At 46.9% G+C, this 23,315-nt stretch overlaps 2 protein-coding genes across 4 annotated transcripts in view; one reads left to right on the forward strand and one right to left on the reverse strand.

Annotated features, from left to right (window-relative positions):
• Window positions 1-9,585, forward strand: NRIP2 (nuclear receptor interacting protein 2). The gene is given in 8 exon segments (XM_064285187.1): window positions 1-62; window positions 286-533; window positions 536-735; window positions 4,919-5,071; window positions 8,052-8,134; window positions 8,492-8,613; window positions 8,876-8,928; window positions 9,493-9,585. Coding segments are annotated over 8 exon segments (1,014 nt in total).
• The window catches only part of ITFG2 (integrin alpha FG-GAP repeat containing 2), a 26,284-nt gene continuing 8,013 nt past the window's right edge, over window positions 5,045-23,315 (reverse strand). For 2 of the 3 annotated variants that reach the window (XM_064284732.1, XM_064284734.1), the window contains exons 2-12: window positions 22,657-22,752; window positions 22,018-22,059; window positions 20,955-21,126; window positions 20,055-20,194; window positions 19,472-19,620; window positions 19,021-19,118; window positions 18,782-18,835; window positions 18,576-18,667; window positions 14,162-14,279; window positions 12,763-12,936; window positions 5,045-12,666 (exon numbers count right to left, since the gene is read on the reverse strand). In XM_064284732.1, coding sequence (XP_064140802.1) covers window positions 12,563-12,666; window positions 12,763-12,936; window positions 14,162-14,279; window positions 18,576-18,667; window positions 18,782-18,835; window positions 19,021-19,118; window positions 19,472-19,620; window positions 20,055-20,194; window positions 20,955-21,126; window positions 22,018-22,059; window positions 22,657-22,752 — 1,239 coding nt within the window. In that variant the 3' untranslated portion in view covers window positions 5,045-12,562. The remainder of the gene's footprint in view (window positions 12,667-12,762; window positions 12,937-14,161; window positions 14,280-18,575; window positions 18,668-18,781; window positions 18,836-19,020; window positions 19,119-19,471; window positions 19,621-20,054; window positions 20,195-20,954; window positions 21,127-22,017; window positions 22,060-22,656; window positions 22,753-23,315) is intronic. The other variant, XM_064284733.1, reaches the window with a different exon arrangement.

Raw genomic sequence — 23,315 nt, forward strand, 5'->3', positions numbered from 1 at the left:
ATGGAGGAAACAGCTGGGCGGGCAGCCCAGGAGGAGATCGGAGGGATGCAGAGCAGAGGCAGGTATGCAGGCACACACACAGACGCACACCTCTGCATCCTACAGGCGCACAAAGCACGCAGGCAGCCACCCACACGCTGACACAGATGCTTCCATTCAAAAAACCTGGAACAGGCACCCTGACAGTTGATCGCACTGTTACACACACAGACACACACACACACACACACACACACACACACCCCTTCCTGCTGCCCACTGACCCCAGAACTTGAGGCACTGCAGAGCCTGCCACCCTCCCTTTCTCCCAGTGCTGGGTTTTTCCAGCCAGAGCCTCACTCCCTCTACTGCAATCTCTGGAAATTGGTGTCTGACGTGGCTGCTCCTGCACGTTATTTATTTATTTCCTTCTTTGCTCCCGCCGAGACCCTCCTGTCAGAAGGAGAGCGGCAGTCCGGGAAGGAGACAGCCAGGAAGCTGCGGGGATACACAGACGCAGGAAGACCATCAGAAGCCCTCACCCCGCTCTTCTCCAGGGGGGCCATGAGCACCAGGCAGGGGGCCAGAAGAGATGAGGGAGACACTGCTGGGAGGGGACAGGAGGCACAGCTTCGAGACGGAGCCCACCTGAGCCAGCAGCGCCGGCTCAAACAGGCCACCCAGTTCCTGCACAAAGACTCCGCCGACCTGCTCCCCCTGGACAGCCTCAAGAGGCTCGGCACCTCCAAGGACTTGGTGAGGCAGCCCCTTCCCCTCCCTGCCCCAAGAAAATCCCTGGGCCCTTTCTCTTCACTTCCCAGATTCTGAGGAGGAGGGGGTGAGAGGACCATAAATTGCAGGCCTCAAGCCTCCAGGGTCCCCCTCCCTTGCTGAGTATAGGGGAGGGACAGTCCCTCCAACTTGCAAGGCTTCACTTTGACTGCGCTCAGGCTCTTCATTGGGGGTGTTTCCATGGCTTGATGACTCTGAGGACCCTATTGTTATCACTCAACTTCAACGTTTTCCCCTAACAGTCCAAAGCTTATCTTTAAGAATGCTGAGGAGCTTTGCTATTTAGGAGTAGAGGCTGAGAGGAATGCAGGAATCCACTGGGGCAGTCACTTATGGCTGGGAGGGCCGGGAGGATGGGTCAGCTTAGGGTGGTGGTTTCCCTTCTCTCCCCAAACTATAGATTTCCTCATACCAGATGTGTCCATTCATTTGCCTTTTCCCCTCATAGAATTAGACCATTAAGAGCCTCCATCCTTGCTGGAACATCAGGGTTTCATATGGCTCTTAGCTTGGGCCACCTGGTCTCCCTGCATGCCCCACTCCCTCCCTCATAAGTGGATGGCCCCTCCCCAGGCTTCTTTCCTTCCATCCCCCTGCAGCAGCTTTGGCCTTTAGAGGGTATGGGGGACAGGGGTAACACTGAGGAAGGCGAGTGGGCCAGGGGACATGTCCACATACAGCCATTCCCCTCTGAGAGGAAGCAGTAAAAAGCATAAGCTTTAGAGCCACATTGCTTGGATTCAAATCCTGCCTCTGCCACTTACTAACTTGGGGGAGTTACTTTAAATCTCTGTGCCTCACCTGTTCAATGAGCATCAGGTTAACAGTACCTACCTCATAGGGTTGTTGTGAGAGTTATATGAGCTAACCCATATAAAGCACTTAAAACCGTACCTGGCTAGTGAAAGCACTATATACACGTGGACTATTATTCCTCCAGGTACTGTTCCATTCAGCCTGAGCCAAGGTAAGCTCTGCAGAGCGCACAGAATATGGAACAGATCTGGTCTCTGAGCCAAAGAAAGGAAGGCCTTCCAAGAAAGCTTGAGAGCACTCTGTTTTCTCTTCCATCTCTAGTCAGGGCCCAGGAAGGGGCACTCAGCAGAGACATCTCTGGAGGCCTGAGGCCACTCCGGCTGCCATTACTTCTCTCTGGGAATCTGAAGGCAAACCCATCCCCTCATTGCCCTTCCTGGCCTACCCCTAACCTTTCCATACTCCTCCGAACCAAGTGTCTCCCTCCAGAAACCCAGCCCAGAGTCCAGGCTATCCCCTAGCCCCATTCCAGCATCCCCCAAGGAGGAGAAGTGATCTGACTGGGCTCTCAATTCCAAGAACTCCCAGGGACACATTCCCCTCTGTAAACATGGCTAATACAGCTGAAAAACAGGCAGGGAATAGGGAAGCAGGTTCTTTGGCTCCTGCAGCTAGGACCCTATAACCTCTGCCCTTTGGGGATCACGCTACAGGTTCTTTGGCCCCTGCAGCTAGGACCCTATAACCTCTGCCCTTTGGGGATCACGCTACATCTCTTTTATTTGGCCCCAGATAAGAAGCTCTCTTAGTATTGCCATCCAAGAGTGGCCCAGAAAGGGAGACAGATCCAGCCTTCTGATGAGAAAGTTCTCGGCTTGTCACCTCTCCCCTCTGCCTCAGGACCTCCCAAATTGACCCCTAACAAGTTACCTCCTGTGGCTTTGGGAGCAAAGACACAACAGACTGGGACTCCATGAGTCTCCCTTCCTGGGATGGCTCTGGAGCAACCTTTATGGCAGTGGGAATCTGGAGCCTGTGACCAGCCGTGGGAAAGGTTGGAGGAGACGGGAACTGGAGAGCCCGGTCTTGCCGGCCAGTCCCAGAGCTCAGAGCTCGGTGCCCTGTTCCCAGGCCCATGTCTCCTGCCAGCAGGGCTGCTGGCAGGGAGCAGTCTCAGGGGCCTCATTAAGCCCAGGGTATAAAAACAATCCCAGGCTCCCAAGGAGAGAGGGCAGGTGAAGAGGAGTGTGCAAGGACTGGACGTTCATTCTTCAGAAAGCATTCATCGAGTGCCTAATATATGCTGAGCTAGGCCCTGGGATCTAAAGATGAATGAGATACAGACCTGACCTCAAGGGCTTTTCAGGCTGATGGAGGAGTGAAATCCACTAATCACATCTGTGAGAAGCAGGAGAAAGGGACAAAGAGGAGTGAAGGAGCAGTAACCCAGCCTGGTTTCCTGGAGGTCAATCCTGCATTAATTACAGGGTGCTCATGGGAATCCCAGATTTTTTTTTAAACACCTCTCCCACTGAATAAAGCATAGTTCCTGAGAAGTCTGTGGGGCTAGTTGTCCAGTCTGGCCTAGAGGAGAGTAAGAAAGAGGACTCTCAGGAAGAAGAGCGATCAGGAGCAAAGCATGGAGTCAAGAAACAGCTTGGTGCTGGCCTGGGGCTGTACAAGCAGCGTAGCCGCTGGGCAGATGTTCGGAGTGGCTAGAGACGAAGCTCAAGATTCAGGCAGCATCCAGGTCTAGGCTGTGTGTGGTCCACCTTAAAAAGTTTGGGCTCTATCATGTAGGAAGTGGAGGGTCTTTGATGGATTTTCAACATGTGGGTAACACAGTGAGTTTTATGTTGGTGCTTTAATGTGCACTTGAATCCCCTGAGGACCTTGTTAAAATGAAATTTCTGATTCCGTAGGCCTGGGGGTCGTGCCTGAGATTCTGCATTTCTAACAGGATTCCAAATGGTGTTCAAGATGCTGATCTGAGGACCACACTTGGAGTAGCAAGGGTTTTATTTCATTTTTTGTTCTTTTAAAGTTGTTTTTTAATTGTGCTTTAGATGAAGGTTTACAGAGCAAATTAGTTTCTCATTAAACAATTAATACACATATTGTTTTGTAACATTGGTTGCCAACCCCCGCAACATATCAACATTCTCTCTCCCCTTCTCGATTTTGGTTTCCCCATTTCCCTTCCTCCAGCTTTCCTGACCCCTCCTGCCTTCTAGTCCTTGCCCCTGGGCTGGTGTGCCCATTTAGTCTCATTTTGTTTTATGGGCCTGCCTAATATTTGGGTGAAGGGTGAACCTCAGGACTGGCTTCAGCACTGAGTTAAAAGGGTGTTTGGGAGCCATACTCTCAGGGTTTCTCCAGTCTCTGTTAGACCAGTAAGTCTGGTCTTTTTTGGGGGGGGTTAGAATTTTGTTCTACATCTTTCTCCAGTTGTGTTTGGGGCCCTCTGTTGTGATCACTGTCAGAGCAGTTGGTGGTGGTAGCTGGGCACCATCTAGTTGTGCTCGACTCAGCCTGGTGGTGGCTGTGGTAGTTGTGGCTCATTAGTCCTATGGACTAATCTTTCCCTTGTGTCTTTGGTTTTCTTCATTCTCCCTAGTAGCAAGGGTTTTAAATAACTGATAATGGAGTCTTCCAGCAGGTGTGTTTGGCAGGCAGTAGTATGGGGAGAACATGGAGACCACTTAGGAAGCTGTTCCAGTGGTCCAGGAGAGCTGTGGCGAGGCCTGAATAAGGGCAGTAATAGAAAGGAGGCATGGACTCTATAAACACAGGAGGCAAAATGGTGGAATTTAGGAAGTGACTGGACAGGGGTTGTGGTGTCTGGGGGTGAGGGAGAGCTCAAGGTTGACTCCCAGCATCAGAGTTTTGCAGAATTTGACTCCTTTTCATGACACTATCAACCCTGGGATCTGCAGCCCATTGAAGGATGAGGTCAGAGAGGAAAAACAGAATTCCTAGTCAAAAATGTAGGTTTAAGACAAAATTTCCCCCAAACATAATACTAATTCCTAAAATGTCCCGTTAGCCAATAGGTCAGTCTACCATGGACTGTTCTCCTCTTCCCATTTTTTTATTGTTGAGCAATCCATCGAAGTCCCAGAAAAACAGCATCATTTGATACTAGGGTTCACTTGGCTTTAATTGTCTGGCTGCTGGGTCCCTTGGGTAAGGTCCTTCTCCTCTTTGTGTCTTTGTGGCCTCCTGTCCCTTTCTTACTCCTGTGAGACTCAGGAATAGGGTTGGGTTAGGAAGAGCATCCTGGAATACATAAAAAAAAAAAAAAAAAAAGGAATACATAGGGTAGGGGAACTGAACAACCTGGACACTTCAATTTAGACTTGTCTTCCCCTTTGTTTTGTGCCGGAGTCAGCAGCCGCACAGTGTGATCCAAAGACGCCTGATGGAGGGAAACCAGAGTCGGCTTCAGGGGGAGTCTCCCCGGGTGCAGGCCCTGATTCAAGACCAGGAGAGCAGCAGGCAGACCAGTAGGACAGAGATTCCAGTTCTTCTTGTCAATTGCAAGGTGAGAGGCCTCCTTGGGCTTCGACTTTTATTACCAACCCTGCCTGTGATGGCTCACTTCACCCACACTCCTTTCTCCCTTCCACCCTGATGGTGAGGGAGGAAGAAAGAACCTCTCCCCGAGTCTGGACCTAAAAACGGGGTCTTCTGTCTTCTTTGGAGCCCTGGGTGGTGCAAACGGTTAACACGCTTGGTTGCTAACAGAAAGGTTGGAGGTTTGAGTCTACCCAGAGTTGCCTGAGAAGAACGGCCTGGCAATCTGCTTCTAAAAGATCAGCCATTAAAAACTCAATGGAGTGCAGTTCTACTTCAACACACATGGGGGTCCCCACGAGTCAGAATCAACTCAAAGACAACTGCTTTAGGAGTCCCTGGTAGCACAAATGGTTAAGTGCTCAGCTACTAACCAATAGCTTGGCAGTTCGAATTCATCCAGAGGCACCTCAGAAGAACGGCCTGGCAATCTACTTACAAAAGATAAGCAGTTGAAAACCCTATGGAGTGCAGTTCTACTCTGAAACACGTGTCTTAGTTATCTAGCGCTGCCATAACAGAAATACCACAAAGAGAAATTTATTTTCTCATAGTCTAGTAGGTTATAAGTCCAAATTCAGGGCATCAGCTGCAGGGGAAGGCTCTCTCTCTGTCGGCCTTCTTATCAATGTTCCCCTGGATGAGGAGCTTCTTCATGTGGGGACCCCGGGTCTAAAGGACATGCTCTGCTCCTGGTGCTTCTTTCTTGGTGGTATGAGGTCCCCAATTCTTTGCTTGCTTTCCTTTCTTGAGAGATAAAAGGTGGTGTAGGCCACATCCCCGGGAAACTCCCTTTACCTTGGATCAGGGAGATGTTACAATCCCACCCTAATCCTCTCAACATAAAATTATAATCACAAAATGGAGGACAACTGCACATGGCCTAACCAAGTTGATACATATATTTTTGGGGGGACATAATTTGATCCATGACAACATGGGATCGCCATGAGTTGGAATCAACTGGATGGTTTTTATCTTCTTTACTCTCTGCCTCAATCCATCTTCATCTGTCACCATTACTCTATCCCCTTTCTTCTATCAAAGTACAATATTTAAACATGAACATGAAAAGACTTTAGTCTGCTCTACATATATGGATGGTGTATGCATGTGTGCTAATGTAATTCTCCTGGAAAGGGCTCATGTGTTCCAAGGTGATGGCCTCATTTCTGAAGCCATCCAACCACTCACCACCATTGAGCTGTTCCCAGTAAGTGGTCACTGCTCCTCTGCCACTCTTTGCTCAGTGCTTCCTCTGCCTGGAGAGCACTCTTCCTGTTCTCCAGTCATCGTATGCCCACATCCTACAATCTCTGAAGGCCCAGCTTAGATGTAACCTGCTCCTTGAAACCTTTTCTGATTTCCCCAGTAAGAAATAGCCTTTCCTCCCTCTCAGTCTCTATAGCACTTTACTGACAACCCTCTCACAGACCTTAAAACTTTCTATCATATTATTGTTGTTAGGTGCTGTTGAGTCAATTCCGACTCATAGCAACCCTACTGGACAGAGTAGAACTGCCCATAGGGATTCCTAGGCTGTTATCTTTACCGGAGCAGATTGCCAGGTCTTTTCTCCCATGCAAGCCACTGGTGGGTTTGAACCGTCAACCTTTCAGTTAGCAGCTGAGCACTTAACCGATGCACCATCAGGGCTCCTCCTTTTACTATATAGTAGTTTAAAGGACAGAATTCATTGACACATCTTCCAATAACTTATCTTGTGCACAGTAGATGATAAATAAATGCATGCCATGTAGAATAGTGAGACTACATATGCCTGTCTATATCCTAAGGACATACCAAAATGTCTGTACACATGTCCAGAAGAAAGTGGACTTGTCTTCCTTTCTTTCTAATGAAGAACTTCTTGGTTACTCACATCTGAATTTCCTAACAAGGATCCCAGTCTTCTTGTCCCTCCTCCATTCCCAACCTGGTGTCTGCTACCCCTCAGCCTCCCAAGAATTCCTGTAAACAAACGGATCTCCATGTTTAGCCAACTTTCCCAAATTTATGGACAAATTTATGTGTTGCTCTACTTCCTTTTTTGATTCTTCTATCTGAAAGTCAATTTTGCCTCAACTGCATGAGTTCTGTACACATTACTTGTAAAGACTCAGGCCATTCCCCCCAACTCATTTCTTTTTTATGTATGTATGTCCATTTTTTAATTGGGTTGTTAGTCTTCTTATAATTGAATTGAGCCTCATTGGATTAAAAAAAATTGTTTTTTATTTGAATTTTGGGAAAAAAATCCTTAAATTTTTTTCTTAATGCAACAATGACTTTCAGTATTTTCCCTGCAACACCTCTCAAGGATCATTTCCTTGCATGTTTTTGCATGTTTGCAGTACTTCTTTTCCCAAACTTGCCAAAAGTTATAAAAGACAATGTCACTGAGTAAAACACTCTCTTTTACTTCTGCTGCTGTTGTTGTTAGGTGCCGTGAATTCTGATTCATAGCAACCCTATGTACAACAGAATGAAACACTGCCAGGTCCTGCGCCATCCTCACAATCGTTGCTATGCTTGAGCCCATTGTTGCAGCCGATGTGTCAGTCCACCTTGTTGAGTCTACTTCATTGGCAATGCATAGTTGTTTGGACTTTCTTTGCTTCATGCCAGATATCCTATTTGATTTTGTAGTAGAAACAGTACGCTCATTCTATCAGAAAATCTGGGTAAAAGGCTGCTCAGCAGTGAGCAATATGCTCCCTGATCCATGACAATTGGGATCTCTATTTCAATAACATGAGCTTTGAGCAGGACTTTTGAGGTCTATCAATCAAAAGTGAACGGCCACAATTAACCTTCTCCCTGGTGCCTAATTCATTTTCAGTTAGTAAGTCTTCTGGAATCATAAAAGGGCTGGGGAAACTGAAGGCGCCAACCCTGTCCATTTTCCTGGGACTCACCAAGTCCTCTACAACCCCTCCCTTTCTCAGTGCCGGGACCAGCTGCTGACAGTGGCTGTGGACACAGGCACACAGTACAATCAGATCTCCACTGGATGCCTCAGCCGCCTGGGGTAAGAGTGTCGCCCAAAAGAGTGGGGAGTAGGGAGGGTACAGGGTTTCTTTTTTGGGTGATGACAATGTTTTGAAATAAGATATTGGGGATAGTTGCACAGCTCTGTGAATATATTTAAAAAAAAAACACTGAACTGTACATTTTAAAAGAGTGAATTTTATGGTATATGAATTACACCTCAGCAATAATGCTGTTATTTAGAAAAAAAAAAAAGGAGACAGGAAGTTCTGGCCGAGAAGACATGGGGGCCAGGGAGTGGATGAGAACCTACAGCATGGTGCAGAGGGACATCTGTTGATTAATGGGGGCGGCAGGCGGGCTTGTGGTGGCCATAATCCTTATTTCCTAACCACAGGTTAGAGAAGCAGGTCCTTAAAGCCCCAGATGGGGGCCTGGCACCTGGGCCCCCAACCCAGGTGGAGCAGCTGGAGCTACAGCTAGGGCAGGAGACTGTGGCATGCTCAGCCCGGGTGGTGGGTAAGTCGTCCCTTCATCGGCACTCCAGCTTCCCACCTGTTCTATCTTTTCTGAGCAGGCGCAAAGGCAGAGACTAGGCCTTTCAGCCCCTCCCAACACCAGACAAGGTGTTCCTGTAGAGTCTCTGATCATCCCCAATCTCATGCCAATATTCTCAGACCTGGGTGATGGGGTGGGCAGAGGAGGGGTGAGTGCAGACAGGAGGGCAGCAGGGGCCACTGGACACCCTCCAGTCTCTTCTGTTTTCAAATGGTTCCCGCAGATGTTGAGAGTCCTGAATTCTGCCTTGGACTGCAGACTCTGCTTTCTCTCAAGGTAAGCAGGGTGTTAGTACTTGCACCCACGCTTGGGGCCTGACTCAAAGTGCTGGGAAAAGAGGTAGAAGGCACAGGTGTGGAAGCATGGGGCAGGTTCTGATAAGAAAGACTAAAGCTGGGAGGCAGGAGTCCTAGTCTCCAACTTGCTTCCTTGCTGTTATGTGCTGTCGAGTCAATTCTGACTCCTAGTGACCCTGTAGGACAGAGCAGAACTGCCCCATAGGATTTCTGAGGCTGTAACCTTTACAGAAGCAGACTGCCACATCTTTCTCCTCCAGAACAGCTAGTGGTTTAGAACTGCTGACCTTTCAGTTAGTAGCCAAATGCTTTAACCACTGCACTGCCAGGGCTGCTTCCTTAAAAAAAAAGGTTACTTATTTGCCTACAAGTGAAAATAGAGACCTGGGTTCCTCCCTTGACAGGGGTCCAGGTGAACAGGAAGCGGCGGAGGGAAAGCAAAGAGCAGGCAGAAGCTATGGGAACTGGGAGAGGGAACAAAATAAGGGGGCTGGGAGAGAGGTGGCCTGCTGAAGCCTTCTCTCACACTCTCCTCCTCCCACAGAGCTGCATTGACCTGGAGCATGGAGTGCTGAGGCTGAGAGCCCCGTTCCCAGAGCTGCCCTTCCTGCCTTTATACCAAGACCCTGGCCAGTGACCGCTGTCCCAGTCAGTCCCCAGTGGGAAATCCCTTGCCTTAGGGGAAGAGTTGTGTGGGGAATGAGGCATTACTAGAGCCAGGCAGCTGGGGACTAACTACTGTGTCTGTCCCTTTTATTACCACTGACCCCCACTGCCCTAGTTCCCCCATTGCGCCACACCCCTCTCTGCTTCTGCAGCAACTGCCCTCTCCCCGCAGGATGAGTTTTCACCAGAGATAGCTCAGGATCCCAGGGTCCTGGTTGCCCTGTCCTTCCTCAGGAAGAGCAAAGCCGAATCAGGACTGCAGAAAGGGATACAGGCAAAATGGGGCCCTAGGCTTGGCCCTTGGCATGATAGGAACTGGTCTGAGTCAGAGGCTGCAGCCAACTGCCGTCCTCTGCCTGTCCCCCAACCCTACTCCAAACACCACTTGATTGCCCTCACTTCCACATCTCTTACCTCACCTTCATTATCTCCCACAACTGGACTGCCACAATTCCCCATCCTGGATTTTTGATCCTTCTTTTGATCCTACCTTTCCAATTCTGCACGCATTTGCTCACAGGTGAATGGGGGAAGAAGTGGTAAATAGACATTCCAATGCAATACAGAAGGTGTTGGTAAAAGAGTGTTTAGCTCACAAGCCTGGGCACTCTTTTATTAGCTACCTTTTCTGGGGTTGCAAATGTCTCTAAAGCCAGCAATTGTTTTATTACACTGTGCAAAACCTTAGTTATAATATTTACTCCAGATATTAACCCTTCTCCTCTTACCTTTTGTACTCACTGGGGGGGGTGGGGTCTGTGTGGAAGAGCCCTTTAGAGAACTGCCTCTCGAAGGTAGACAGGTTGGTGGGGTTTTTAGTATTTGGATGTAACCTTGCCAGTATTCTTCCTTATTTCTAGGGGTATTCACCTCATTAGGTCTTCTTACCCCTCACTCCTGGTCCCCTGAACTTAAGCTTGTCCTATCCTGGAATCAGTGGCTTCCTATCCCTCTGCCAAGCTCTGAGCCAAAGTAAAAAGGCAAGCAGGCTCTTCTGACTTCACTGTGAAGAGAGCTGTCCAAACCTCAAGAAGCCAGACCACTGAATGTATTCCTAGTTGGTTTGAATCACTCAAGTCATGGATTAGGGATAGAGGAAGATAGCAGTGTAGCTAACCTTGACCCTGGGCCAGGAACTGGGACACTGGGGCTAGAAACAATATCTTGAACTTGGGGTAGATTAGAGGAGGCCCAAGAGGCTGCTGTGACACCTTCCCTTTCTTCCCTTCCTTACCTTTCTTGGCTAACTCCCCTGCCCTCAAAAGGAAAGGAAAGGATAGGAGCTTATGTACCACAGGTATACTACTACCCTGGTCTCACAATCTTAAAGGATTCCCTCTCCCTCACTGCCTTGCTCCATGACCTCTGCTTTCCTGGGTCTCGCCTTCTTCCTTTCCCTGTGTGCCTCCTGCTACTTCTGTAACCACAGAACCCAGGTCCAATGGCAGACCCTCAGCTCTGCTGCTTCTCCACTTGAATAAATCCTTGTTTCTCTATGCGGATGTCCTTCTCTGGTCTTATACCCTGCTTACCAGGAGTTGACTGATAACTCTCCCCTATCCCCTTATAGACAGGAAATATGAATGTGAACCCTTCCCCTGGTTGTCCCATCTGACTAGGGTCAGTATAACTTAGACCAATGACTTTCAAACTCTTTTGACCATAACTCACGGTAGGAAATATACTTTACATTGCACTCATTACACATGTACGCACACACACACACAATTACAACAAAACAATACTTACCCATAATGTGAGCAAGGCACTCTGGGATTTCCTATTCTATTTTATTCTATTCTATTTCATTTACTTAAAAAATGCTGGCCACGACCCACCAAAGGATTGCAACCTACAATTTGAAAAACACTGATTTAGAGTACAGAGAATCAAGAACAGAAGGGAGATAAATGATTCAAGACAGAATTCTGATTGTGGTCTGGATCATAAACCTGCATCAGATTTTTAAATGACTACTGTATTATAGACAGGAGCCCTGGGGGCACAGTGGTTAAGTGCTTGGATGCTAACCGAAACGTCAGCAGTTGGAACTCATCAGCTGCTCTGCGGGAGAAAGATGTGGCAGTCTGCTTCTGTGAAGATTTACAGCCTTGAAAACCCTTTGGGGCAGTTCTACTCTGTCCTATAGGGTTGCTACGTGTTAAAATCGACTTGACGGCAATGGGTTTGGTTTGATTTGGTATTATGGACAGTAAGATGCTTTTTTGGGAAAGTGGCTGGGGGGAGAAATGGGAGCAAGGCCTATGAAGCTCCACGGTGTTTGATGAATGTGGCAAAACAAAGCACTGACCCAATTTCTTTTGATAAACTGAGGAAAACCATCTCGAGTCTGCTAGGAACAGAAGTTAAGATTCAGACTGTAAAATATCCTGAACAATCCCTCAAAACCAAAACAAAAGTGGCTAAAGACTAGTCTGCCATTCTTGTGATCATTACGAATGCCGATGACTTGGAGTTGTGCTATGAAAGACGGAGCTTGGATGGGGTATAGCTCTCCCTTCAACTGTTCGTCTGGCCATGAAGCCTGGCTTCCCTGAAGCCTGAAACCTTCCTGGTTTCCTGTTGGAACCATGCAAAAGATTTGGTTTCCCTCTTCACAAACGAGTCTCTGTTCTTTACACAATGAGAATGGGGATCTGGGGGTGGAGGGTGGTCCCAATTTGGAACAAGGTGGGGTCCTATGACCCTGCTGTATGAAGGGTGCAATGCACATGGAACTGCGCAGAGGGCAAACTTGTCTCCTTTCACCAAAAAGACCGTGAGGTCTATAGCCACAGTCACCCTAGGGTTGCCACCATCCTTCCACGCCCAGAGTCAAATCCTGCTCCTCTATAACATATATTCCCTATCCTGCCAGTACCACGGATACCCTGAGGGGTAGGAGGCTCAGAAGGATCCTTTGTCAGCTAAGGATCAGGCAAGCCCAGCTAGGTGGGATCCTGGAGGCTGGAGGGAGCACACTGCTGTGGCTGGTCAGGATGGTAGAGAGTTTGGTGAAGCAGGGCACGGGCGGCAGGAAGGTCATCAGGATCTGAGAGCAAAAAAAGGGGCTGATAAGAGGCTGCAGGTTTCCTGGGCACCTGGGCAACTGGACTTCTCCAGCCCCCACAGCTTTCCTGGGACTCACCCACACCCAGCTCCTGCAGCAGGCGCCGGTACTCTGGCTCAGTCTCCAGCAGTTTCAGCAGATTGGTGGACTCCATCCGCTCCAGCTGCACCTCCCAGTACACATAGATCTTCTGGTTGAATGTGACGTATACAAGGCAGGGGCTGTTGCGACCCTCTTTGCAGGCATACAGGCCTGGGAGGTGTGGGTGGTGAGACAAAGGTCAAAAAGTTTCAGTCCCAATGGTAGGAGGGCAGAGAACAAGATATAGGCATTAGAGTCAGCAGTTTCTACCCCCACACAATGTCAGGCAAAAAACAAAGGCCCTCTTTCTATTTCTTCCGTGTTGTGAACTCAGTAAAATAGGTAAAACTGTCTGTTATACCTGTTTATCCAGATATAGAAAAACCACAGCAATGAAAACCAGGCAGAGCAGCATTCAAATTGGTGATATTTACCGATTTTCCCATCTAATAATATCCCTGGGGAGCCCCTGGGTGGTACAAACAGCTAACAGGCTTAGCTGCTAGCCAAAAGGTCTACCCAGAGACACCTCAGAAGAAAGGCCTGGTTGATCTACTTTTGAAAAACCAGCCATTCAAAACCCTGTGGAGCACAGTTCTAGCCTGATGCACGTGGAGCTGCCATGAGTCAGAGTTGACTCGATAGCAACTGATTTTTAATATATCTGGAATAAATAAGGAACAGTCTTGCTAGTCCAAGAGGTAGATTAGCCAAGATTAGACCAGAAGCTAAGGCTTCTCTTAGGTGTCAGTCCCTTCTTCAAAGGCATACTAACCTTTCAGGTAAGTGGAGTATGTACTCCACAGTACTGTTCAATGTCCTGTCATTTTAGTACTTGACGATGTCCCCTAGTCATCCAAAAGAGTTAATGCCGTTTCCCAAACCAAAAAAAACCAAACCCATTGCTGTCAAGTCGATTCCGACTGGTAGCAATCCTATAGGACAGAGAACTGTCCACTGGGTTTCCAACGAGCAGCTGCCTGTTTTTTGGTTAGCAGCCGAGCTCTTAACCACTGTGCCACCAGGGCTCCTGCTACTTCCCAAGGTCCCCAGTTTGGAACTAAGAAGAATGCTCTGGGAGAATCCCCTTCACAGAGTTCTGGCATGTTCAGATTAGAAAGAACTTTCTGACGTCTTCAATGTATGCTGGACAGAGAGATGAGAACTCATGCCAGTCTTAAAAATATTTAGTGATGGAGATCTCATTGTCTTTTACTTCGTCTTATTTCAGACTCCAAAGACAGCGATTTCGTACCCACCTATCACCCTTTAACGGAAGAGCAAAGAGCTAAGGAACTAATTTGTTTATGAAGACTTAAAGTAGGGGTCATTTTGAGAGTGGAAATGAGAGGCAAACAAGCGTGCATGAGAGGGGCCATGGGGGCGGGGGTCCCACCTGCACAGAAGGCTCGGATATTTTCATCCACTTGGAAGCGGACCACAGTACGATTGTGATCAATAATATACGTCTGTCCATCCCAGGCACATGCAACTACCTCCTCATGTCCATTGCCCTGAAAAAGGCCAGAGATAGGGATGCTGGAGTGACAACGAGCTGTTTTAGAAAGGGATCCAACGGTGGGGCCAGATGAAATACAAAGGGCAGGCTGTCGACTGGACCCTGAGAGGCCAACAGTGAGCTGGGAAAGAAAACAACCATTCATTGAATGTCTCCCATGTGCCAGGCACCAAGTGGGGCTGCCAAATGGGCCACCATACATAGTGGTCACAACGACCCTATAAAGTAGGTAACATTATTCTAAACTTTATACTCAGGAAAAGCAGCTTATAGAAATAGTCACTTGCCCAAGGTCACTCAGCTGGGAAGAAGCAGGATCAGGACTCAAACCCATGTCTGTTTTACCTGACTTCAAAGCTGAAGCCCCTTCTCCTAAGCCATCAAGTAGGCACAATGGCAGCATAAAGTATAACCCCACCTTGTGCCAATTCCAGGACCAAAGTCCTATTAAAGAGAGACTCACATACGGAAAAAAAAAAAGCCTTATAAAATATACATCTGAAATTGGTGCTAATAACTTGTTTATAGTAATCTGTTTCTCTTTGGGGCTGTTACTTCTGCTGAAAGGTATTGAAATGATATATTTTCCATCAGTATAATGTTATTGGGTGCTGTCGAGTCACTCCTGACTTACAGTGACCCCATGTGACAGAGTAGAGCTGCCTCATACAGTTTTCTTAGCTACAATCTCTATGGAAGCAAATCGATCACCAAGTCTTTCTCCATTGGGCAGGTTCAAACCGCCAACCTTTTGGTTAGCGGCTGGGCACTTAACCATTGCACCACAGGGCTCCTTATCAATATAGTATAGTATGAGGCAATGTGGAATTAGGGGAAACAAACTTACTCAGGATTGATTTGTTGTCATTGTTAGGTACCATCAAGTCAGTTCCAACTCACAGCAACCCTATGCACAACAGAATGAAACATTGCCCAGTCCTGCACCATCCTTACAATTGTTGCTATGCTTGAGCCCACTGCTGTAGCCACTGTGTCAGTCCATCTCATTCAGGGTCTTCCTCTTTTTTGACGATCCTCTACTTTACCAAGTATGATGTCCTTCTCCAGGGACTAGTCCTTTCTGATAACATGTCCAAAGTACGTGAGACAAAGTCTTGCCATCCTTGCTTCTAAGGAGCATTCTGGCTGTACTTCTTCCAAGATAGATTTGTTTGTTCTTCTGGTAGTCCATGGTATAGTCAACATTCTTTGCCAACACCATAATTCAAAGGCATCAATTCCTCTCCAGTCTTCCTTATTCATTGTCCAGCTTTTGCATGCATATGAGGCAAATGAAAATACCATGGCTTGGGCCAGGCACACCTTAGTCCTCAAAGTGACACCTTTGCTTTCTAACACTTTAAAGAGGTCTTTTGTAGCAGATTTGCCCAATGCAATATGTGGTTTGACTTCTTGATGCTGCTTCCATGGGCTTTGATTGTGGATTCAAGTAAAATGAAATCCTTGACAACTTCAATATTTTCTCCATTTATCATGATATTGCTTACTGGTCCAGCTGTGAGAATTTCTGTTTTATGTTGAGGTACAATCCATACTGAAGGCTATAGTCTTTGGTCTTCATCAATAAGTACATCAAGTCCTCTTTACTTTCAGCAAGCAAGGTTGTGTCACCTGCATATCACAGGTGGTTAATGAGTCTTCCTCCAATCCTGCTGCTGGGTTCTTCACATAGTACAGCTTCTCTGATTATTTGCTCAGCATACAGATTAAGTATGGTGAAAGGATACAACCCTGATGCACACCTTTCCTGATTTTAAACCATGCAGTATCCCCTTGTTCTGTTCAAATTACTGCCTCTTGATTTATGTACAGGTTCCTCCTGAGCACAATTAAGTGTTCTGGAATTCCCATTCTTCTCAATATTATCCATAATTCATTATGATCCACACAGTAGAATGCCGCTGCATAGCCAGTAACACACAGATAACATCTTTCTGGTATTCTCTGCATTCAGCCAGGATCCATCCGACATCAGTCACGATATCTCTCATTTCATGTCCTCTTCTGAGTCCAGCTTGAATTTCTGGCAGTTCCCTGTCATTGTACTACTACAACCGTTTTTGAATTATCTTCAGCATGATTTTACTTGCATGTGATATTAATGATACTGTTCAATATTTTCTGCATTCCATTGGATCGCCTTTCTTTGGAATAGGCAGGTACATGGATCTCTTCCAATCAGCTGGCCAGGTGGCTGTCTTTCAAATTTCTTGGCACAGATGAGTGAGTGCTTCTAGCACTGCATCTGTTGAAACATCTCAACTGGTATTCATTCCATTTCTGGGACCTTGCTTTTTGCAAGTGCCTTCAGTGCAGCTTAGACTTCTTCCTTCAGTACTATTGGTTCTTCACCATATGCTACCTCCTGAAATGGTTGAATGTCGACCAATTCCTTTTTTTAATTTTTATTGTGCCTTAAGTGAAAGTTTACAAATCAAGTCAGTCTCTCATACAAAAATTCGTATACACCTTGCTACAGACTCCTAGATGCTCTCGCCCTAATGAGACAGCACGCTCCTTCTCTCCACCCTCTCTTTTTGTGTCCATTTGGCCAGCTTCTGACCCCCTCTGCCCTCTCATCTCCCCTCCAGACAGGAGCTGCCCACATAGTCTCATGTGTCTACTTGATCCAAGAAGCTCACTCCTCACCAGTATCACTTTCTATCCTATAGTCCAGTCCAATCCCTGTCTGAAGAGTCGGCTTTGGGAATGGTTCCCGTCTTGGGCTAATAGAAGGTCTGGGGACCATGACCTCTGGGGTCCTTCTAGTCTCAGTCAGGCCATTAAGTCTGGTCTTTTTATGAGAATTTGGGGTCTGCATCCCACTGCTCTCCTGCTCCTTCAAGGGTCCTCTGTTGTGTTTCCTGTCAGGGCAGTCATTAGTTGTAGCTGGGAACCATCTAGTTCTTCTGATCTCAGGCTGAAGTAGTCTCTGGTTTATGTGGCCCTTTCTGTCTCTTGGGCTCATAACTACCTTGTGTCTTTGGTGTTCTTCATTCTCCTTTGTTCCAGGTGGGCTGAGACCAATTGATGCATCTTAAATGGCCTCTTGCTACTGTTTAAGACCCCAGACGCCACTCTCCAAAGTGGGATGCAGAATGTGTTCTTAATAGATTTTATGATGCCAATTGACTTAGATGTCCCCTGAAACCATGGTCCCCAAACCCCTGCCCCTGCTATGCTGGCCTTTGAAGCATTCAGTTTATTCAGGAAACTTCTTTGCTTTTAGTTTAGTCCAGTTGTGCCGACCTCTCCTGTATTGTTCGACCAATTCTTTTTGATACAGTGACTCTGTATTCCTTCCATCTTCTTTTGATGCTTCCTGTGTCATTCAATTTTTTGCCCATAGAATCCTTCACTATTGCACCTTGAAGATTGAATTGTTTCTTCAGTTCTTTCAGCTTGAGAAATGCCAAGCACATTCTTCCCTTTTGGTTTTCTAACTCCAGGTCTTGTGCATTTCATTATAATACTTTAGCTTCTCGAGCTGCCCTTTGAAATCTTCTGTTCAGCTCTTTTACGTCATTATTTCTTCCTTTCGCTTTAGCTGCTCTACATTCAAGAGCAAATATCAAAGTCTCTTCTGACATCCATTTTGGTCTTTTTTTTTCTGTGTTTTTAATGGCCTTTTGCTTTCTTTATGTATGATGTCCTTGATGTCATCCCATAACTTACCTGGTCTTTAGTCATTAGTGTTCAATGAGTCAAATCTATTGATTTAGGCTTGTCTAAAGAGACTTAAGGAGCCCTGGTGGCATAATGGTTAAGTGCTTGGCTGCTAATTGAAAGGTTAGTGGTTCAAACCCATTAGCTGCTATGTGGGAAAAATATGTGGTAGTCTGCTTCCATAAAGATCATAGCCTTGGAAACAGTATGGGGCAATTCTACTCTGTCCTATAGGGTCACTATGAGTCAGAATTGACTCTACAGCAATGGGTTTGAGTTAAAGAGGCTTATCATGTTTGGTAAAGTAGAGGGTCAGTGAAAATGAGGAAAACCGTCTATGAGATGGATTAACACAATACCACAAACATATTAAAACACAGACTTATCAAAGATCATGAAAATGGCATAGGACCAGGCAACATTTTGTTCTGTTACATAAGGTTGCCATGAGTTGGAGCCGACTCAATGGGAACTAACAATAACAATATAGAGACTTAATATAAAGGTTGAGAATTAACCGTAACGTGAAACTGGCCTGATTTAAATCTAATCTCTCCATGAGCAGAAGGTGAAAATGCTCTCCTCCACCAGGTTTTCCACTCACCGTGACATCTAACTTCTCTAGGGCAAAAAGCTGATGATCCACCTGCACCGACCACAACAGCTTGTCTGCTTCCTCCATAAGCTTCAGCGTCCCTGTACAGCAAGAGGCAGGCAGGGGGTATGTGGGACCGAACACCTGACCAGACCCCACAGGCATGTACCCTTCCACTCCAGTACTGCCCCACAGAGCTGGCCCGGGGAACTCACCATCCAGGGTGCAGAGGGCAAAGAGGCCAGAGGCACCACTCTCAGGGCTATGTCCTGTAGGTGGGACAGAAAGACCAGAAGAAAAAACCATGAAGGAGCAGGGTAAAATCAGAGCATAAAGGGGGAATGGTGACCACAGCAGGGAGGGAAAGACAGGACTAGACATGAAGAGAAGGCCCTGTATCTCCTCTACCCCTTCTGACCCTCAGTGCTGTCTCTTGCTTCCACCCCAGCTTCACCTTGTTTGATGCTGCCAATGAGGTGAGTGGAGACATTCTTGTTGTGGATGCGGCCAGACGTCTGGTGCAGCACCACATCTCGGCCAGCAGGGGGCTCCCTGTGGGCAGGAGGGGATGGGCTAAGTGGGAGACCAAGGGAGGTCAGCTCTCTAGGATCTCAGTGGCTCCCACCCCTGTAAGGCCTTCTGGGATACAAATTAGCTTGCTAACCCAATCTGACCCATGTAGCAAGTGGAAAAGAGAGGGATGGAGCTGCCAGATTGGGATCTTAGACTTTCTTCCAGGTGCTATAAGGTTAAAGCCCAGGATTCCCTGAGTCCTTCATGAGGCAGAAGTACTTAGATTGGGACCTAGATGAAGAAGCTGTGTTGACTGCTGGCCCATCTCACTACCATGTGCCATCCCAGAGCTTCCATGTACCCCATGCCATCCACAGCCTGTACTCTCTTACCTGCTGCCCTCCGTGGCTCCCTCAGAGGCAGGGGGGGACCCAGGGTCCTTGTTCCAGGTGCACAGAAGAATTGCATAAGCACAGCCTGGCTGAGATACCATCAGTTCGGGAATACCCGAGGGCCCTGGAGTCACTGAGAGACTGTCCACCTGCACCAGGGAAAAGGGGCTTAAGGGAGGATGGAGAGAGAAGGAAGTGGGACCCTGTAGATGGGGAGGGGCACTGGAAATAGTACTCTAGGCTTCGAGGGGAGCAGAAGGAGGAAGAATTCTAGAATTCACTGGGTTTCTGCCTGCTGCCCTCCTCTCCACATAGGCCATCTGTGCATGCCCCAAATGAGGTCTATGTCCTGATATAGTCCATATCCCACCCACCACGCACTCCTAATTCTTAGCCCAGTGTTTCTTCCTCTTTGCCTATTACTAGAAATTTCTCCTAAGACCCTGATTCAAAAGTATCCTTTTTGGATCTTTCTCAACAAGGTAATTTTCCTTTCTTCCCCCCACGCCCTATCCGAAGCCTGCTCTGGAAGGCCTTCCTCCCCATACCCTGGGTTCCTTGGTCCCCAAGCTCAGCCTCTCACCTGACCCTCCAGCATCCACTTCTTGAGGGATACCAGCTGCCCCGTCAGATGTTCAGTGCCCTCACCCAGATCTTCCCAACGGAAAGCCCGCACGACACGGTCTGTGTAACCTATTACCAGCTCACAACACCCATCTCCATCTGTGGGTACAGGCAAATCTGTATTTGTTAGCTTGAATCATACAAGCACCCTCCACTATTCTGCTAACGTCACCATTGGCACTTTCCATCCAGGGTAACTTCATGCCCAGTCTGTTGCGCCATCTACCTCAAAAAATTTGATCCTGGTACCCGCTTCCTTGCCCTTCCTTGTGCTTAAACACTCCACCTTTTTTCTGCAGGTCTTATCACTTCCTCCCTAGCACTTCTCTCAGATACACAACTCAAGTATCTTGAATCATTCCATATACCTACCACCCACACCGCTGAGACTACAGCTGGCCTAAATTATCAGTTTCCTATCTGTATGGCTTGCTCCCTTTACCTCCTTCAACTTTTTGACCAAATGTCACCTTCTCAGTGAGGATTTCCAAGACAACTTTTACAATTGCTAACCCTACCTCTACCTCAACACTATCTCTAGCCCCTTCTTTTTTACTTTTCTCTATAGCACTTATTTCCTTCTCATATACTACTTAAGATTTTTACAAAACTTATTTTCTTTTCTGTCTCTTCCTAACAAGCTCCAAGAGAACAGCAATTTGATCTGTTTTATTTACTATCGTAACCCCAGTGCTTACAACAACGCCTGGCACACAATGGGAGTTTAGTATAACACCACATTAAATACAAAACAAACGCATAAATGAATACTGACTTTCCCCCTTGAATGCCTTGGGATGTGCTCCTTTACCCATTGACTCCTACTCTCCCGACTGCCTACAAAGGTAGCCGTGCCCACCGATGTCGTTGATCAGCATGACCTTGGTGTTGGCAGGGATGTGCTGCTTGAAGACGGGACGCTGCTCCTCTCCCATTAGTGTCTCGTGGTGCCCAGAAGCATCCAGGGCCTTGGCAGGTGTCAGGTCAAACAAGTGAAACCAGCCTTCAGCACTCACCGCCACCACCAGGTTCTGAGTGAGAGGTATAGGAGAAATGGAATGGGATGGAGTTTGAGTTCAAGCCTCACAGTTAAGTCACAGAGGTTAGGGATGATGTCTTTAACTCTCAGTTGATTTCTACCTTGAGAAAGGGATCAAGAAAAGGCCTTGGAGTGCTGCCAAAGTCCCAACGTTCCCTAGAGTTCTTTTTTTTTTTTGGAATGGTGACCATGAGTGTAAACAATTTGCATAAGAGTTCTGCTGTGAAGGGAAGGTAAGAGACTGGGAGGTAACTGATGGAGATGGAGTAGGAGAGTGGGGTACTGCATTTTTTATGCAGATAACGCACACCTTCTATGTTTTTTTAATTTATTTTGTTGTTGTTGAGAATACACACAGCAAAGCATACACTAATTCAACTTTCTTATATGTACAATTTAGTGATATTGATTACATTGAGTTGTGTAACCATTCTTACTCTCCTTTTCTGAGTTGTTCCTCCCCCTAAGGTTCCTATCTAATCTTTCAAGTTGCTATTGTCAATCTGATCCTGAACAGATAGTTCTTAAAAGAGCATAATGCTCAAGGCAGACATTTTTTACTAATTAAGCTAAACTATTTTTTTGGTTTTAAGATGACTTCAGGGGATATTTTTGGTTTAAGATTTAAAGGTTATCTCAGGGCAATAGTTTCAGGGGTTCATCCACCCTCCGTTGCTCCAGAAAGTCTAGAGACCATGAGATTTGAAATCCTGTTCTGCATTTTTCCCCTTTTGATTAGGATTCTTCTATGGAATCTTTGATCAAAACGTTCAGTAATGGTAGCCGGGCACCATCTAGTTCTTCTGGTCGCATGGCAAAGGAGGCAGTTGTTCATGAAGGCAATTAGCCACACATTCCATATCCGGTTCCCTAGAGTTCTTACCTTTCCTTTATTACATACATCTCCAACCCCAACACAAGTCAGCTGCAAGAGAAGAAAGAAAGGCTCAGGGAGATACCCTGAGGGAGACCGGTCCTCCCTGATCTCTGTGAGGCAAGGAGGGGTTTGCCTAATCATCACCATCCCCTGAAAACTTGTGCCATATGACTTACACTGATAGTGTGCATTACTCAAGGCAGTGTGCTATGGTTACATTTACCTAGACAGCAACATGAAGACCTGAAGTAGTAAGGACAGTGTGGCTTAAAAAAACAAAACAAAACCCCTACATCTAATATAGCCAGATTATAGTACGTCTAGACTTATTCAAACTATTGCCTCCACTTTGTACCATACTTTGTAAGGTCAGGTAACCTTAGGCAGTTTCCATAAAATAAAGGGAGTCACTCCACAAAAGAAAATAAAAAAACACCCAGCCTTGTGGAGGAGGGGGACCAGATGGGAGAGCACCTACTGCCTGGGGGTGTGCCTCCCTGAATTAATTTATCTTGGAAGCAGTGACTGGGCTGAGCAGTTGGTGAGTTAGGACACACTGGTGTGCTTCTGTGTGGGACTTACCCTCACAGCCCCTGGGCAGATGGATCTCTTCCCCCCTCAAGACCCAGTGAGTTGAATACTGACCATTCCCTGGCAGGAACAGGTGAGCCATGGCCGACTGTCATCGTTCTTATACATGGACAGCTTCCCGCTGGTGTCTCCCACCACCAGTTCATTTAACTTCAAATAGAGAAGATGAGTGTTAGGATATGATTCTGTTGAACAACCTCCAGCTCCTCTCTACTCGGCCTATCCTGGGGAAATCACAAGACCTGAATTTTTATCTCTATCATCTTCATTAAAAATCAGTTGGGACCAACATAGCCATAGTTTCCCAGAGCTTCTTTATTTCTGGTTAGGGCTGTATATGTGGGTTCGGAGCAGGAGAAGAAGAATGGGGGCAATACAGAAACTTTGATCCATCCCAGAACAGCTCAGTGTCCCACAGACTTGACTCTCAGCTCTGCTAATTTGTCCATTACAAATGTGACATGTTTCAAAGTAGCTCCAAGGCTTTTGGAGACTCTAACTTCAGACCTCATTAGTTAATCAGGGGCTAAATAAAAAGACAATGTCAGCTCTTGGAGTCCTCTCTTCACTAGCAAAACCTTTTGATCTTGATGTGTCTGAGTGAATATATAGGTGGTGGGGGCGCAGACAAGAACCAAGCAAGAAGGGGTGGGCAGCAGCACCCATGCTCTGGGCCTCTGGTGCCCTTAAGTGACGGATAAGCTCTCAGGAGG

Source organism: Loxodonta africana, chromosome 4 (genome assembly GCF_030014295.1).
Source record: "Loxodonta africana isolate mLoxAfr1 chromosome 4, mLoxAfr1.hap2, whole genome shotgun sequence".
NCBI lineage: Eukaryota > Metazoa > Chordata > Mammalia > Proboscidea > Elephantidae > Loxodonta > Loxodonta africana.